At 43.6% G+C, this 16,419-nt stretch overlaps 1 protein-coding gene across 1 annotated transcript in view; it reads right to left on the reverse strand.

Annotated features, from left to right (window-relative positions):
* Positions 1 to 16,419, reverse strand: part of ALG6 (ALG6 alpha-1,3-glucosyltransferase) — a 67,986-nt gene that overhangs the window by 37,366 nt on the left and 14,201 nt on the right. Inside the window, exons 6-7 of the mRNA XM_073593818.1 lie at positions 4,516 to 4,590; positions 2,655 to 2,845 (exon numbers count right to left, since the gene is read on the reverse strand). Coding sequence (XP_073449919.1) covers positions 2,655 to 2,845; positions 4,516 to 4,590 — 266 coding nt within the window. The remainder of the gene's footprint in view (positions 1 to 2,654; positions 2,846 to 4,515; positions 4,591 to 16,419) is intronic.

Raw genomic sequence — 16,419 nt, forward strand, 5'->3', positions numbered from 1 at the left:
TGTACCATTCTGGGTGCCCCTTTTAGAGGGGAAAATGTGGCCACGAGGGTAAACATTCTATTATCATGTATTGATTTATGTAAGGATAAGAAGGTGTGTCATAAACCATCTTTATGATTGGCATGTTTGAGCCTTCTAAATTTCATTGCTACTGTGAAAGTGCCACATGTACCGCTTTTGTTTTTTCTGCACAATTAAATTGTATTAATAAAAAAAAAAAAAAAAAAAAGGGAAGAACGATGATCATTCGACTGATAATCTCATTGTGTTTAGATACTTTAATCAGTCGGTGCAATACTGTCATATACACATCATTTTTGTGTTTTGTTGTTTTACTATGATTTGTTTTTTTAATAAAAAGGCTAAACAAAAAAACAAAAAAGAAGAAGAAACAATCAATCGACATCTTTTAAAATCTGATTTTTCAGGTTGCCATTGGTGTGCATAGTTTTACATACATGTGTAGGGGTGGGAATGTGGCTCTTTACATTTTCTATTTATTTTAAAAGATTATTTTTTTTTTTTTTTTTTAACATCACTTGTGCAGTAGGGAGCTCGTTTTAACCCTTACAATGGTACCGGTCAATGGCTGTAGGGGTTAAAGTTCCGGTATAGGGGAAATTATAGTATTTTGGTAAATGTATGGAGTTTATGCTTAGAAAATTATAATATTTGGTCTAAAAAAAAAAAAAAAAAGAAGTCTTTTTTCACATGCCTGTATAGTTTTCTGTTTTCTCCATATTTACATGCAGACCAAGCTGTCCAGCAACAAACTATTAAGCCGCGTACACACGAGCGAAATGTCCGACAGAAAAAGTCCAACAGAAGCTTTTCATCTTCTATTCCGATCGTGTGTAGGCCTCATCGGACTTTTTTTTCAAAAATTCTGATGGACCTAGAAATGGAACATGTTCTAAATATTTCCGACGGAACCAATTCCTATCGGGAAAACCGATCGTCTGTATGCTGTTCTGACGGACCAAAAACGACGCATGCTGTGAAGCAAGTATGAGACGGAAGCTATTGGTTACTGGCTATTGAAGTTCCCATTTCTAGTCCCGTCCTACGTGTTGTACGTCACCGTGTTCTGGACGGTCGGACTTTGGTTTGACCGTGTGTAGGCAAGACCGCTTGAATGGAATTCCGTCAGAGTAAGCTTCGGAGTTTATTCCGACAGCAAAACCGGTCATGTGTACGCGGCATTAGAGCCCATTCACACTAGGAATTGCAGATCTACTGCACTTTTTTTTCCTTGAACGTATGCATGTATTTGATTTTCGTTTTTTTACGCATTTACGCGGTTGATGCGTGTTTACATGGCGTTGATGCACATTTTTCTATCTGCATTTGTCCTGTGAGGTCACTTCCTTCTTTTTCCTGGGCTTCTATGTCCACTGTGTTGCATTGCAGTTTGCGTTTGTTTGCGTTTTTGTGCGGTGCAGAGAAATGCAGAATGCGCTACTTTCTTTTTCTACTGCACTAATGTGAACTATGCCTATAGGATAACCTTGATTTTATGCAGTTGAAGTGTAGTCAAAAATGCATTCAACTGCATCCCATTGCGTTAGGTGTGAATGGGCCCTTATAGTGAAAGGGTGAAAAAGTCATTATTATTATTAATATAATTATGATACAAAATTTAGACTAAGGCCCTTTTCACACTTGTGCGTCGTGAAAGTCGCACGGTCTTGCCGCGATTTTGATGTAACTTGAAGTAATGCCTATGTAATCTTGAGGTCTATGGACCTCAAGTCGCATCAAAGTCGGACCAAAGTAGTGCAGGGACTACTTTGAAGTCGCACAGATTTGAATGGTACTCATTGGAATTTATGGGGTACGACTTATCATGCCACTTTGCAATCCCAAGTCGCACAAGTGTGAAAGAAGCCTAAGGGTACCAAGAACCCTTTCACACTGAACGCACTTGGATGTATTTGGCTGCATTTTGAACTGCACTCCAACCACATAGACAGCTCAAAATCAACGTTGTCCTATTAACATAGTTCACGTCATTGCAGTGCAGTTCAGGTAAAGTGATTGTAAAGGCAGAAGGTACATTCTATGAATTAAGATAAAAAAAAAGCCTTCTGTGTGCAGCAGCCCCCCCTAATACTTACCTGAGCCCTATCTCAATCCAGCGATGTTGCACGAGTGTCTCGGTTGCCCGGGACTCTCCCTCCTAATTGGCTGAGACGGCACCACTGGCTGCCGCGGATGTCAAAGTCAGTGAGCCAATAAGGAGAGAGAGGCGGCTTTCACAAGCTCGGCTGCTATCACAAGGAAGCAGCACGATTTCAGCACAGGTTACCGCATCGCATCTCTACCGCAGGCAGTTCACACTGCCCTCTGAACCGCTGAGGGTGTCAATGCAATGTTAATGACACCCCCAGATCGGTTCACAGATCGCAGTGCGAACTGTGGATTTGGACAGGAATCGGATCGGGAACACCCATGCAATCTGATACCAGCGCGGGGGGGGGGGTTGTTGGGGGGGAGGAGCGACGACTCCCTGCACCTTAATTTTTTCTAATTTTTTTTTTTATGCGAATCCAATGCAATTTCAGCCATAAAACTCGCACAGTCCCATTCACTTACATTGAAGAATTTGACAAGCAGTGCCGCCTGTCAAAAATCAACATGTCATGTCTACTTACCCCCGACCCATAATTCCCTTCTGGATACCCTTCCCCAGGAGATAGCAGAAGAAGGGAAGGGAGTGATAAAGCTCCATCTGTTTGTAGTTTAATGCAAAGCAAAATGCCAGCGAGCCGAGCGCATCCCATCCGCGGGAGAGAGCGATGACGCCCCATAGGGCCAGACCTAGGCTCACAGAGTTATATGTGTGCTTGTGTCAAGGGCAATTCTTCATAGAAAAAAGACATTGTAATCATAGGGCCCTGAAAAAATAAAATAAACTCTAGACCAGCGTTTCTAAAACTTATTCAGTCATGACACTAGTAGCGGCCTTTTTTTTTGGGGGGGGCAAACAGTGCACCAGCCACCCCCCCCCTACCCCCCGGTTAGGTCAGTCAGTCGGTGCACTTACCTCAAACACGGGCAGCTTCCCTGGCTCCAAGGGCATTTCCTTCCCCTGCTCAGCAGCTTCCGTCTCCTCCCTCCTCCTCGGCCAATCAGAACGCGTCTCCTTTCAGCCAATCGGGAAATGCATCTCACACCCGCACTTTCTGATTGGCGGAGAGGCTATTTAGTGTTAGAATAGCAAATGAATATGCGCTATTCTAACACACCTGATTGGCTCCAGAGTCCACCCCATTAAAAAAAAAAAACCCAGCCGAAATTCAGGTGCCCGACGTTCTAAAAGGGGTCGGACGCCTGAATAGGGGGTGGCGGCGGTGATGGAAAGGGGAGGTGGTCCCTTAATGGACGAGCTGCCCCTGCACGGCACCCTTTAAAAATGGAGAGTCTTGAGGCACACCTTTCTAAAAACGTAAAAGCTATTCCAATAATGCAGCAACATCCACAATTCCAAGTAGGACACCCAACATTAGAGGCAATTTATTCTTCCAAAGCAAATACACTTTTACAAACTGATACAGACTAGTATTCCAATGTTTCTCTTCTCCCTCAGCTAATGTAAGCCCAACACTGATGGAGAGAGGCAAAGGAGAGTCAAACAAGGATGCTACGCAGGCAACGGACATCCTCCTTATCAGCCGATGATGCTATTGGCCGTTAGGATGCCGGCAGCTAGAAGGTTGTAATGGTGCACAATGAAAACCTGTGACACATGTAACAAAAAAGCATCCTTTATCCACCCGCTGGTTTGTATACACTTTTTGGGCAATTTTTAGGCATTTTGACAAGGCACCCCTGAAGAAACCTCAAGGCACCCGGGTTGAAAAACGCTGCTGGAGACAACATGTAAAATTATTCAGTAAACTGCTTTTTAGGAAACCTTTTCACTGAGCTGAAGAGAAAGCCCCCTCAGTGTAAACCAGGGGTCTCTAAACTTTTCCAGATCATATATTTTACAAATTTTCACAGGATGAAAAAAATAATCAAATTGAAATAAATATGTTTTACTTGGAGATTTTTTGAACACACTAATATATATATATATATATATATATATTGTGTTTGTTTAAAAAAAATCTCCAAATAAAACGTATTTATTTAAATTTGAGATAGAGATATATAGAGAGATATCTATCTCTCTATCTATATGGGGTGCACAAGCCAAGCAGTGGGTGCCGGTGGACATCCATTGGTCAGCACCTGCTGCTCAGCTTGTGCGCCCCCCTCCTACCCGGAAGAGCAGAATCATATACATGACTATTTTACTCACTGAGCTGCAATTCAATTTATAACATTTGTATCATGTGTTTTTTTTTTTTGGTTGATATTCTGTCTCTATCATTTAAAATACATCTATGATAAAAAAAATATAAACCCTTCATTTCTTTGTAAGTGGGCAAACTTACAAAATCTGCAGGAGATCAAATAATTAATTTTCCCCACTGTCGTATGAAAAGGAACAATTCATATACATGCAACAGAAGGATACTGAAAATGCCCGTAGTCTACGAGGATAAGGCCGGGATAAAGCAAAATGCACAGCAGGGACGCCATCTGAAAAAGAAAACAACTATGAATCTTCCTCAAAAACTTAAAGAGGAACTGCTGTCTGCTCACATAATTTGTAATAAAAACATCTTTGCCATTCTGAAGCTTCCCTCCAACCACTTTGCATATTATTTTATATATACTGTGATTCTGTACTTATCCAAATATGCTGCAGAAATCTCCCTCCACTGAGTCTGGCTGCAACCATTTTAACTGTGGGCAGCTGAAGCTGCTGCCTGTTCACTTCCTGGATTTACATATTACATAGAGTGTCTCTCTCTCTCTCTCTCTCTCTCTCATGAGATAGAGATGATAGAGATAGAGATGATAGAGATAGAGATAGAGATGATAGAGATAGAGATATAGATGATAGAGATAGAGATATAGAGAGGTACATGATGTCATAAGCCTAGGCTAATGACCAGATAATAAACAGGAAGTGGGCTGTATAAGAGATTTACTGGCAGAAAAAAAAATGTTTTACTATCCAAAGTTAAAACAACAACAAGGGCAGAAGATTTATTGGATGGAAAGATGAAAAAATGACTGAAGTTCCACTTTAAGAGGTCAAAGCAGCATGAACTCCTCAATTCATTTTCTAGTACAGTGCATTTTCAGTGAGCGTTGAACTGCTTACCTTAAAGACCTTTTTTACATGATTGGAGAGTGCAAAATCTGGTGCAGCTGTGCATAGAAACCAATCAGCTTCCAGGATTTAGCCCACGTTCACACAATTTCAAACTGGCATTTCAATCCGACTTCGGGGGCCATTTGACAAACATCTGCGCGGGTTCATGCACAGATGTCTATTCAGATCACCCCTGAAGTCGCCAAAAGTAGCGCAGAAACTACCTTTGGGAATCGGTGCGGCACCGCAAAGTCGTCGTCAAGCGGTGCCATTGCCGGCAATAGCATCCGATTTGGCATGCCAAATTGGCCCAATGTGGGCTTATTGTCAAAGCTTAAAGTGGAGGTCCACCGAAAAAAAAAATTATTAAAAGCCAGCAGCTACAAATACTGCAGCGGCTGACTTTTAAAACACACTTACCTGTCCAGGGCGCCCGCGATGTCGGCAGCTGAAGCTGATCTGTCCGTTGGCTCTCGGCGGCTGCCGCCGCCACCGCCATCCTCGGTATGGGCATCAGGAAGTGAAGCCGGGCGGCTTCACTTCCTGGTTCCCTACTGCGCATGCGTGAGTCGCGCTGCACGTCCTCACTGGTCCCTGCTGTGTTCTGAGACCTGTGTGTCTCCCAGAATACAGCGGGGGGGGGACAGAGCAGGCGCCGGAAGTAGCGTAGGTCACCGCGAACGCCATGGTGATCTATGCCAGGAAGTGGGAGCAAATACCTGTATTAGACAGGTATCTGCTCCCTCCTCCCCCCTGAAAGGTGCCAAATGTGACACCGGAGGGGGGGAAGGAATCCAAAAAGTGGAAGTTCCATTTTTAGGTGGAACTACACTTTAATTAAACGAGCTGAAGTTAGAAGCTGATTGAATGCCATGCAGAGCTTCACCAGATTTTGCACTCTCCAATTTTATTTTATTTTATTTTTTTACTTACAATCAAAATATAAATACCCGTTTTTTAGTAAACTATAAAAAAAAAAAAAAAAAAAAAAAAAAATGAGGCTGAATTATATAGAAAATAAATGGCAAACGTGTCAAGCCTTCAAATTGCACGTGTCCATAAATTGGCAAAAAAAAGTTGGTAAAAAAAAAAAATTCTCCATAGGGGATACGTTAAAAGTTTAGAGCTGAAGCAGAACTTCCCTCTCTCAATAAACAGACTATTTTTAATCCTTACGCTGTTAGTATTAGTAAAACAGATACTTTCCTATCATATATACTTTTTTTTTTTTTTACATTTCTTTGGTTACTTCCTGGTTTGCAGGCGTTTCGTCAGATTAGGCGACCTGTCAGATTTTTGTAACGGAAGTGACGTTCTGTTGCGGCCATCTTGCTACACCCCACACTCCTCCACAGTAAAGATACACTGAGAAGTCGCCAAGCGGACATCTTGTTACACCCAACAGAGTCTTGCATTTCACACTTATTTTTAACAGTAAACTGAGCTTTTATAGTGAAATACAGTATTTAAAAATCAGTCTGACTGTTTAAATGTTGAATTTTAAAAGCAGCGGCGAGCCTGCTGATCTCCCAGGTTTGCTAATATGACAGAACACCGCTGCTTTGAAAAATCAACATCAAAACAGTCTTATGGATTTAAAAAATATTGTATTTCACTAAATAATCTCCATTTACTGTTAAATGCAAGACTCCAGTGGCTGTAAAATTATGTCCGCTTGCCGCCTTCTCACTGTATCCTTACTGCGGACGAGTGCGGGGTGTAGCAAGATGGCAGCGGCACGTCACTTCCGTTACAAAAATCTGACGGGACGCCTAATCTGATAAAAACACAGGCCTGGGCAAATGATGTCATACATCCCAGGAGTTTTCAGGAGGGGGGGTCTTCTCAGCTAAGCACATTCTCCTGCCTGCATTACTGAGCTAAGGGCAGATGGATTCCATGAAGTAAATGCTACACGAATCATCTGCCCTCACTCTAGATGGGGGGGGGTTCAATGCGATTTCTCAGCAAAATGAAGTATGGAGACATGGATGGATGGATGGGGTAGGTTGATTTAAATATTAAAAAATGGAATTAAAGCGGACCTACAGTCATTTTTTTTTTTAACTTTCATTCGATGAAACCTTCACCCCTTGCTGTGCACTCATTGAGAATATAAAATGTAATTTTGTGGAATTAAATACATTATTTTCTGTACTTCCTCTTTCCCTGCTTCTAAAACACCTAGGCGTATGACGCCGTTTCCTGCATTGCATTGACTCCCGGGAGGTAAACGTCAGATATCCCAGCATTTTTTTTTTTTTTGTTACCCTCACTCTCGTGAGAGTTTGCTGGCAGAGGAGGGGGTGGGGAGAGTGGAGGAAAGCTGAGGACGGCTGTAGGGTTGGAGGGGGCTGGAAGTGGGCGGACATAGGAGGAGACGGCAAAGGTCCATGTGCTTTATACACAGAGAGGAGATCATTTCTGCCAGGGAAAGGAGGAATGCCTTTCTATATGGAGATTTCATCATAACTGCAAACATTTCTAAAGCTTCTGCAGCAATCTTCCACTGCCGTGGCCATAGAAAAAAAAAGGCCTCTATTGAGCAGGCGTAGCCGGGCTAAGCCTTTCGTGCGCATGCGCTTCCAGGCCTTTGTGTACATTCCACCAGCAAAACTCCGATGAGAGCTTTTTGTCGGAAAATGCGACCATGTGTATGGCTCCATCAGACTTTTGCTGGCGAAATTCCAGCCAGCAAAAGATTGAGAGCAGGCTCTCTATTTTTTTGGTCGGGAAAAGTTCCTATCCGAAAACGCGATCGTCTCTACAAATTCCGACGCACAAAATTCCTACGTATGCTCGGAAACAATTCGGCGCATGCTCGGAAGTAGTGAACTTAATTTTCTCGGCTCGTCGTAGTGTTGTACATCATCGCGTTCTTGACGGTTGGAAGTTCAGAGAACTTTTGTGTGGCCGTGTGTATGCAAGACAAGCTTGAGCGGAATTCCGTCAGTAAAACCATCCAAGTTTTTTCCGACGGAAAATCTGCTCGTGTGTACGGGGCATTACTATAGCAGCCACAGCGGAGGTTCGCTGCTATAATAATCTGTCCACGTCAGAAGGGATGCAGCTTTTCCACTGCGCATGCGCGGCCGGAAGCCCGTTACCACGCGTGTGCAAGACTTACTTGGCCGGCGAGGTGGAGCAGTCGCCACTAATCCAGGAAGACTGCGGCTTGGGCTTCATTTGCCCTCACAAGAAATAGCCACTCAGAACACCAGAGAGAGCAATATAAAAAAACAATTTGGACACAGAAGGAGTAAGCTGGCATCCACTACTTCTTAAAAGTTATGAAGTACGATGGTTGAACTGCATACTCATTTTTTGGTGATTAAGTAACCTTGACTGCAGTTCCTCTTTAAATCATTTTTTTGGTTTGTGGTGCTCAGGATGCAGTGCATTTCCGCTTCAATCAAGAAATGTGGCCCCCCGATGTCTCTCCTGCTCCCTACTGCAACTAATCAGGCACAGATCATGCTGGATTAGCTGCTATACCAGCTACAGTGACTGAGGAATGACAGCTCTGAAACCGATGTGTCAAAATCCTTGTCCCTCAAGAGACTGGGGAACAGATGTTCCTCAATCTTCTTCTCCATTTCACTTTGGAGCCACCTACTGCAGTCCCCGGCTACCCGAGAGAAAATGGGAGATCCTGGAAACCACCAGAGGTGCCACCCTCAGAACTCTGTAAAAGTGATGCAATAGCACTAGACCCGGCTGGTTTACTTTTCCTTGAAAGCCAATCTCTGGCTTAAAAATAAACCGCATTTATCGGCGTATAACACGCACCTTTTTCCACCTTAAAACCAGGGGAAAATCGTGGGTGCGCGTTATACGCTGATCCCCGCTGTCTCTGAGGGAAGAGGAGCGAGCGCCGCTAAACTACAAAGAGCCGCGATCTCCAGTGTACCCGCCGCTCCGTCACTCACAGCCACGCCTCCTGGCCCCCCGCATTGGGCCACTGTTCTGTCTATCATATGAGCAGGGCCAGGAGGCGTGGCTGTGAGTGACGGAGAGCCGGGTGCACAGGAGATCGCGGCTCTATATAATTCAGCGGCGCTTGCTCCTTCTCTTCCCTCGGAGACAGCAGGGATGATCCAACACTGGCGAGGCTGCAATGATGGGAAAGGTGAAGCTGCAGATGGGCACTGAGCAGGGTGCATTGATGAGCTGTGACCCTAATTTTGCTTCAAAGTTCTTTATTGAAAATGTAAGTTTTTTTTTTCCCTTAAACTTCCCTCCTAAAATTGGGGTGTGTGGTATACGCCGATAAATATGGTAAGTATGGCTGAAGAAGCAATAAAAGTGTTGTAAGTACGTGTGCTTCTTTTTTCTAAAATTATTCAAGTATAGAGAAAATACCTGATAATCCTACCAGGTAGCTTCACTTCCTCGCTCATGGTGGCAACACTCTGCAGGCCAATCTAGCCTCTGCATTGTTGCCACCATTATTACGCGTGATCCCTTTCTCATGCATATGTTCTTTCTATGCATACACCAGCTGCCCACATTATAGGCAGGAATGCCCATCAGTGCAGTTCTAGCTTGGTGACTGACAGCTTTTACCACTTGCCTACTGGGCACTTTTATCCCCTTCCTGCCCGGTCCAATTTTCAGCTTTCAGAACTGTTGCACTTTGAATGACAATTGCATAGTCATGCAACTGTACCCAAAAAAAGAAGTATCCATTTTTTCCCACACAAATATAGCTTTGTGTGGGTTTTTTTTTTTTTTTGCTAAAAAAATGAAAAAAAAAGAAAGATTGAAAATTTTGAAAAAAAAAAACCCAAATTTGTTCATAGTTTGTTATAACATTTTGGAAACAGGTAATTTTTCTCCATCACTGATGTGCGCTGATGAGGCTGCACTGATTGGCAGCACTGGTGGGCAATGTTTGGACTACACTGATAAACAGGACTCCGATTACCAGTGCCCCAATGATTATCGGTGTGGATGTCCCTTTTAGGCTACTTTCACACGGAGGTGCTTTAAAGGCGCTACAGCGCTAAAAATAGCGCCTGTAAAGAGCCTCTTCTGTCCCTGAGGGCTTTCACACTGGAGCGGTGCACTTGCAGGACGGTAAGAAAAGTCCTGCAAGCAACATCTTTGCAGCGCTGTAGGAGCGGTGTATACACCGCTCCTAAAGTGCCCCTGCCGATTGAAAACAATGGGGCAGCGCCGTCAAAGTGCCACTGCAGCGCCGCTTCGCGGGCAGTTTTAACCCTTTTTCGGGCGCTAGTGGGGGTTAAAACCGCCCCGCTAGCGGCCAAATAGCGCCGCTAAAACTACGGTAAAGCGGCGCAAAAAATAGCGCCACTTTACCGCCGATGCCCGCCCCAGTTTAAAAGTAGCCTTAGAGAAGCCAGTTATCAGCTCTCTTCTCCTCTCCTCATGCTGTCAGCATGAGGAAAGGAGTGCCGATAACCGGCTTCTATTTACATCGATGATTGGACACAGCTGATCACGTGGTAAAGAGCCACTGATTGGTTCCTTACCTCAATCTGTGATCAGCAGTGTCCTCCAGAAACTGAACACAGAGCGCGCCACCCGTGCCCAGCAGTGGGCACAATCACGGGAGGCTGACGTAAGACGGCCCTCCAGAACTAGCTGTCCGCACTGTAGCCGTCACTCGGCTATAATGTGGCCAGAAAGTGGTGACAGGTGTGACAAAACCAGTCATTCTGGAAACACTTGGCCTCCAGCAGTGGGAAGATGAGGAAGAAAATTGTTGCACTTTATAACCGGTGACCTTCAAAGTTGCAAAGCAAGCAATTCCAGTATCAAAAAAAAATGTCATGATCACGTTTGGTCCACTCTGTTCTGTGGCTTAGCCCAGCCCACTAAGCAGAGTTGTGCAGTGCACAGAAAAATCCGTGACCAGAAATAAATGTGTAAAAAATAAAAAAGTGACGTCTACAATTTCGATACCAGCGATTTATACAACTGCCGCTGATTATTTTGGCACAGCAATAGTACATGAGGAGGTTTCAAGTCAGTCACCTTACAGATCTTCTTAGTTATTAGTTCCTTTGAGTTTACCAAAGTCCTGATTTGTTGTTTGTTTTTTAAAAGCAGAAAAACAAATTACCAGGTGGACTAAAGTTCGTGGTGGAAGGTGCCTCAGGCCTTGCTGCCCTCAAGGATAGGGGAATCCTAATAGTCAAAAGGGAAAGAAGAAAAAAAAAAAGAGGGCGCACCGGCCTTGTGCATCATCCTTAGATGTCTTTTTATTAAAAATAGGATAAAAAACTACTCACAAAACATGTGGGATAAAATTCGCAGTACAAATTATCTCCAGATGACAGCAGTTGGTTGACTGACAATCAGACTCCAGATGGTAATAAAAGAGATACCAAGGGCCACTGCTAGCTGACGCGTTTGGCTAGGCTCTGAGGAAGAAGGTATCCCTTTGAAACGCGTCAGACGGCAGTGGCCCTCGATATCTCCTTTATTACCATCTGGAGTCTGTTCGTCAGTCAACCAACTGCTGTCATCTGGAGATAATTTGTACTGCGAATTTTATCCCACATGTTTGCGAGTAGTTTTTTTTTTATCTTATTTTTACTAAAAAAAAAAAAAAAAAAAAAAAAAAAAGTCTAAAGGATAATGCACAAGGCTGGTGCGCCCTCTTTTTCTTCTTTCCCTTTTGTTTTTTTTTAAACCCCGATGAGCGTCTCTGGCCCCTGAAACGTACTGGCTGTCTTGTGATAAAATTTTGAACAAATAAAAGCACCTTCTACTCATCTATGGGTTTTGGTGCTCCTTTCTCTATTGCTATGGTCTGGACCACAACCGGTACTACCACAGAAAGAAAAGACTTATTAAATGGTTAGCATATGCATTGCTTGTCCAGTCAATGATTTAAACCCATTCCTGACTGTGATCTGTAGATTAAAATTCCTAAAGCATGGCGAGGAGTTTACTTTTCATGCACGCCACTGAACACGGCGGCAGTGCGATGAAGAGAAACCACCAACCAGCGATGCTTCTCAATCCAACACTTCCTGGGAGCGTCAGTATCTTGGTCCTCTATTGCACTCCATGGTTCCTCCTGCATCACTACTATAGCATACATGGAACAAACTACAGAGCAGGGTACATTTGATTTAAATCATTAGTAATAAGGCTCGATTTAAATCATAATTTTTAACCACTTAAGGACCAGCCTCGTTTTGGATTTTAGGTGTTTACATGTTTAAAACAGGTTTTTCTGCTAGAAAATTACTTAGAACCCCCAAACATTATATATGGTTTTTCTTCTAACACCCTAGAGAATACAATGGCGGTCATTGCAATACTTTTTTTTGCACCGTATTTGCGCAGCGGTCTTATAAGCGCACTTTTTTTGGAAAAAATTCACTTCTTTGAATAAAAAAATAAAACAGTAAAGTTATCCCAATTTTTTTTTATATTGTGAAATATAATGTTACGCCAAGTAAATTGATACCCAACATGTCATGCTTGAAAATTGCGCCCGCTCGTGGAATGGCGTCAAACTTTTACCCTCAAAAATCTCCATAGGCGACGTTTAAAAAATTCTACAGGTTGCATATTTTGCGCTACAGAGGAGGTCTAGGGCTAGAATTATTGCTCTCGCTCTACCGGTCGCTGTGATACCTCACATGTGTGGTTTGACCACCGTTTTCATATGCGGGCGCTACTCGCGTATGCGTTCGCTTCTGCGCGCGAGCTCGTCGGGACAGGGGGGTTTTAAAAAATTTTTTTTTTATTTTTATTATTTATTTTAAAATATTTTATTTATTTTTACACTGTTTAAAAAAAAAAAAAAAAAAAATTGTGTCACTTTTATTCCTATTACAAGGAATGTAAACATCCCTTGTAATAGAAAAAAGCATGATAGGACCTCTTAAATATGAGATCTGGGGTCAAAAAGACATCAGATCTCATATTTACACTAAAATGCAATAAAAAAAAAAAAAGTCATTTAGAAAAATGACATTTGAAAAAATATGCCTTTAAGAGGCGTGGACGGAAGTGACGTTTTGACGTCGCTTCCGCCCAGCAGTATCTTGGAGACGAGTGAGCGCCATCTTGGCCTCACTTGTCTCCAGACACACCAGGCAGAAGGACGCGATCGCCTCCGCCGCTACTGACGGCTCCAGTAAGCGGCGGAGGGCACCGGATCGTGGCGGGAGGGGGGGGGGCCCTCTCCCGCCACCGATAAAAGTGATCTCGCGGCGAATCCGCCGCAGGGACCACTTTTATCTGAAAGCCGGCCGCCGCACGAAAACGGGGATACCGGGGTTATGGCAGCTAGCTGCTGCCATAACAACGATATCCCCGTTCAAACTTGGGACGTATATAGTCGTGCGGCGGTCGGGAAGTGGTTAAAGAGCACCTGTCATCTCTGACCCGCAGCAGCTCCTCCTCTGACCCGCTGTTGGCTCCTCCTCTAACCCGCTGTTGACTCACCGACAGTCCAATTCACTTTAATGGGACGGCTGGTGATGTGGCAGTGACACAACAAGGTAAAGGAAAGGTGGATGCCCGCTAACAGGTGCTGCCATGATGGATCTGAAATGACAGGTGCTCTTTAAATGTAAGGACTTATTCTTGCTGGTAAATCGAATCTTTAACCACTTCCCGCCCGGTCAATAACAGATTGAAGCCCGGGAAGTGGTTCTGTTATCCTGACTGGGCGTCATATGACGTCCAGCGGGATAACATGCCAGGAGGGCGCACAGCACGGCGATCGCGAGTGCGGCGTGTCAGTCTGACACGCCGCATCTCTGATTGTGATAAGAAGCCTCTGTCAGAGGCTTCTTACCACGTGATCAGCTGTGACCAATCACAGCTGATCATCACGTGAACCAGGAAGTGCCAGTAAACAGCATTCCTTGGCTCTCCCTGTCAGAGGGGGGGTCTGTGCTGATAATCAACACATTAATTATCAGCACAGCTCCATCAGATGTGCCAAAAAGGTACCCAGTCAGTGCCCCTTCAGGATTGCCTATCTGTGCCCAATAAAGTGCCATATAGTGCCCACCACAGTGCCAGTCAGTACCCATCACATTGCCAATCATTGCCCTACAGTAACACCTGTCAAAACCTAATCAGTACCTCATCATAAGTGCTGCCCATCAGTGCCACCTGTCAGCCAATCAGTGCCGCCTATCAATTATAAATATCAGTGCCCACTCATCAGTGCCGCCTCATCAGTGCACGTCAGAGAAGGAGAAAACAAAATTTTATAACCGAAACAAAAGAAAAACACATTTTTTTTTTTTTTTAATTTTGGTCTTTAGTTGGTTTAGCAAAAAATAAAAACCCCAGTGGTGATCAAATACTACCAAAAGAAAGCTCTATTTGTGGCAAGAAAATTATAAAAATTTAGTTTGGGTACAGCGTTGTATGACCGCGCAATTGTCATAAAACTGCGACAGCGCCGAAAGCAGAAATTTGTCCTGGGCAGGAGGGGGCGAAAGTGCTGGTATTGAAGTGGTTAATTTTTGCAAAAAAAAAAAAAAAATGAAGGTTTCCTATTTAGAAGAAAATGTCAGGTTAGCAAAACAGCGATATCAGAATTGATTCAATCATACAGTTTGTAGTGTACATAGATTTGCAAAACTAGGGTTGCACTGATACTAGTATCGGTGCCGATACCGAGTATTTGCACAAGTATCGTTACTCATGTAAATGCACCGATACCTGAAACTGATACTTTCAGGCTCAGTTCTTTGAGCTGTCGGTGGGGTCTCCCCTGTGTTAAAGAAGTCCGGTAATTGGAGCCGTTAAAAAAAAAAAAAAAAAAAAAACATTGCTCAGCCCCGAAACACTAAAATAAAAAGAAACATTGTTTCTTTTTGTATATTTCTGTTTCTTCATCTGCAGATCAAAGGGATGAACAAATGTTCCTCTGTTTAACCCCTTAATTTACTCTAATCAGCCTTCATTAAGGCTCGGTTCACACAGGGGCGACTTGTCAGGCGACCTAGTCGCCTGACAAGTCGCCTCCCGTTCTGTGCTACGGAACCGTTCTAATAGGAGCGACGCAAGTCGCTCCGACTTAGAAAAAGGTTCCTGTACTACTTTGGGGGCGACTTGCATAGACTTCTATACAGAAGTCATTTTGCAAGTCGCCTCGGAAGTCGTTTGCAGGTCGCCTCGCTGAGGCGACCTGCAAGTCGTGCCGCCCCTGTGTGAACCGGCACTTACTCCCTATTCTCCTCCATTTAATTATTTTCCTGCTTTTTTTGTTGTTGTCTATTTTATAAACGATAAACAATTAAAACTTTTTTGTTTGCTTTGTTGAAAATTTTTTACACATTTCACATTGAAAAGGCGCTAAATTGAAAAAAAAAAAAAAAAAAAAAAAAAAAAAATCTAATTTATTTCATTTGTAAATAACTTTTCAATGCTTTGTATCATTGCTGACAGCTGAAGTTAAAACAAAACAGTTGCGGTAGGTATCGGTAATTGGTATCAGCAAGTACTAAAAAAAAAAATCGGTACTTGTACTCATTGTAAAAAAAATGGTATTGGTGCATCCCTATGCAAAACAATGGGATAAAGGAATATTCCGGAACTTTGTTTCATCTCATGGTTACTGTGAAATTGTGTTAATTCATCAATGTAGTGCATGTTATCTCAGCTTGCAGAGCTTGGATTCGTTGAATGAGTTTACTAAAAATGTAAATATTGCAGAACATACAGCCTCATGCTACATAGCTAAGCTCCATTTCACGCTGAATAAACTTCCCAGCCTAGAGTTGAGATGTGGGGTCTTAGGACCTGTCATGCCATATTCCTATTACAAGGGATGTTTACATTCCTTGTAATAGGAATAAAAGTGGAGATCAGCAGTTTTTGAAGTACTCAGACCAGCCCGTCTGGCACCAACAACCATGCCACGTTCTCAGTCACTTAAAGGGGTTGTAAAAGGTAAACATTTTTTCACCTTAATGCATTCTATGCATTAAGCTAAAAAAAACTTCTGACAATACCGCCGCCCCCAGCCCCCCCGTTTTACCCACCTGACCCCTCGAAAAGTCAGCCGCTCGCTCCCGACATCCATTTCGCCGCTCAGCCTGGCCGCTGATTTTCTACAGTGGATGGGTTGAAAGCAGCGCAGCCATTGGCTCGTGCTGCTGTCAATCACATCCAATGATGCGGTGCGGGGGGGGGGGGGGTTCGGGGCCGAGTGATACAGTGAGCGGCTATAGCCGCCGGCTGTATCACGGGAGCGT

Source organism: Aquarana catesbeiana, linkage group LG07 (assembly GCF_042186555.1).
Source record: "Aquarana catesbeiana isolate 2022-GZ linkage group LG07, ASM4218655v1, whole genome shotgun sequence".
Classification (NCBI taxonomy): Eukaryota; Metazoa; Chordata; class Amphibia; order Anura; family Ranidae; genus Aquarana; species Aquarana catesbeiana.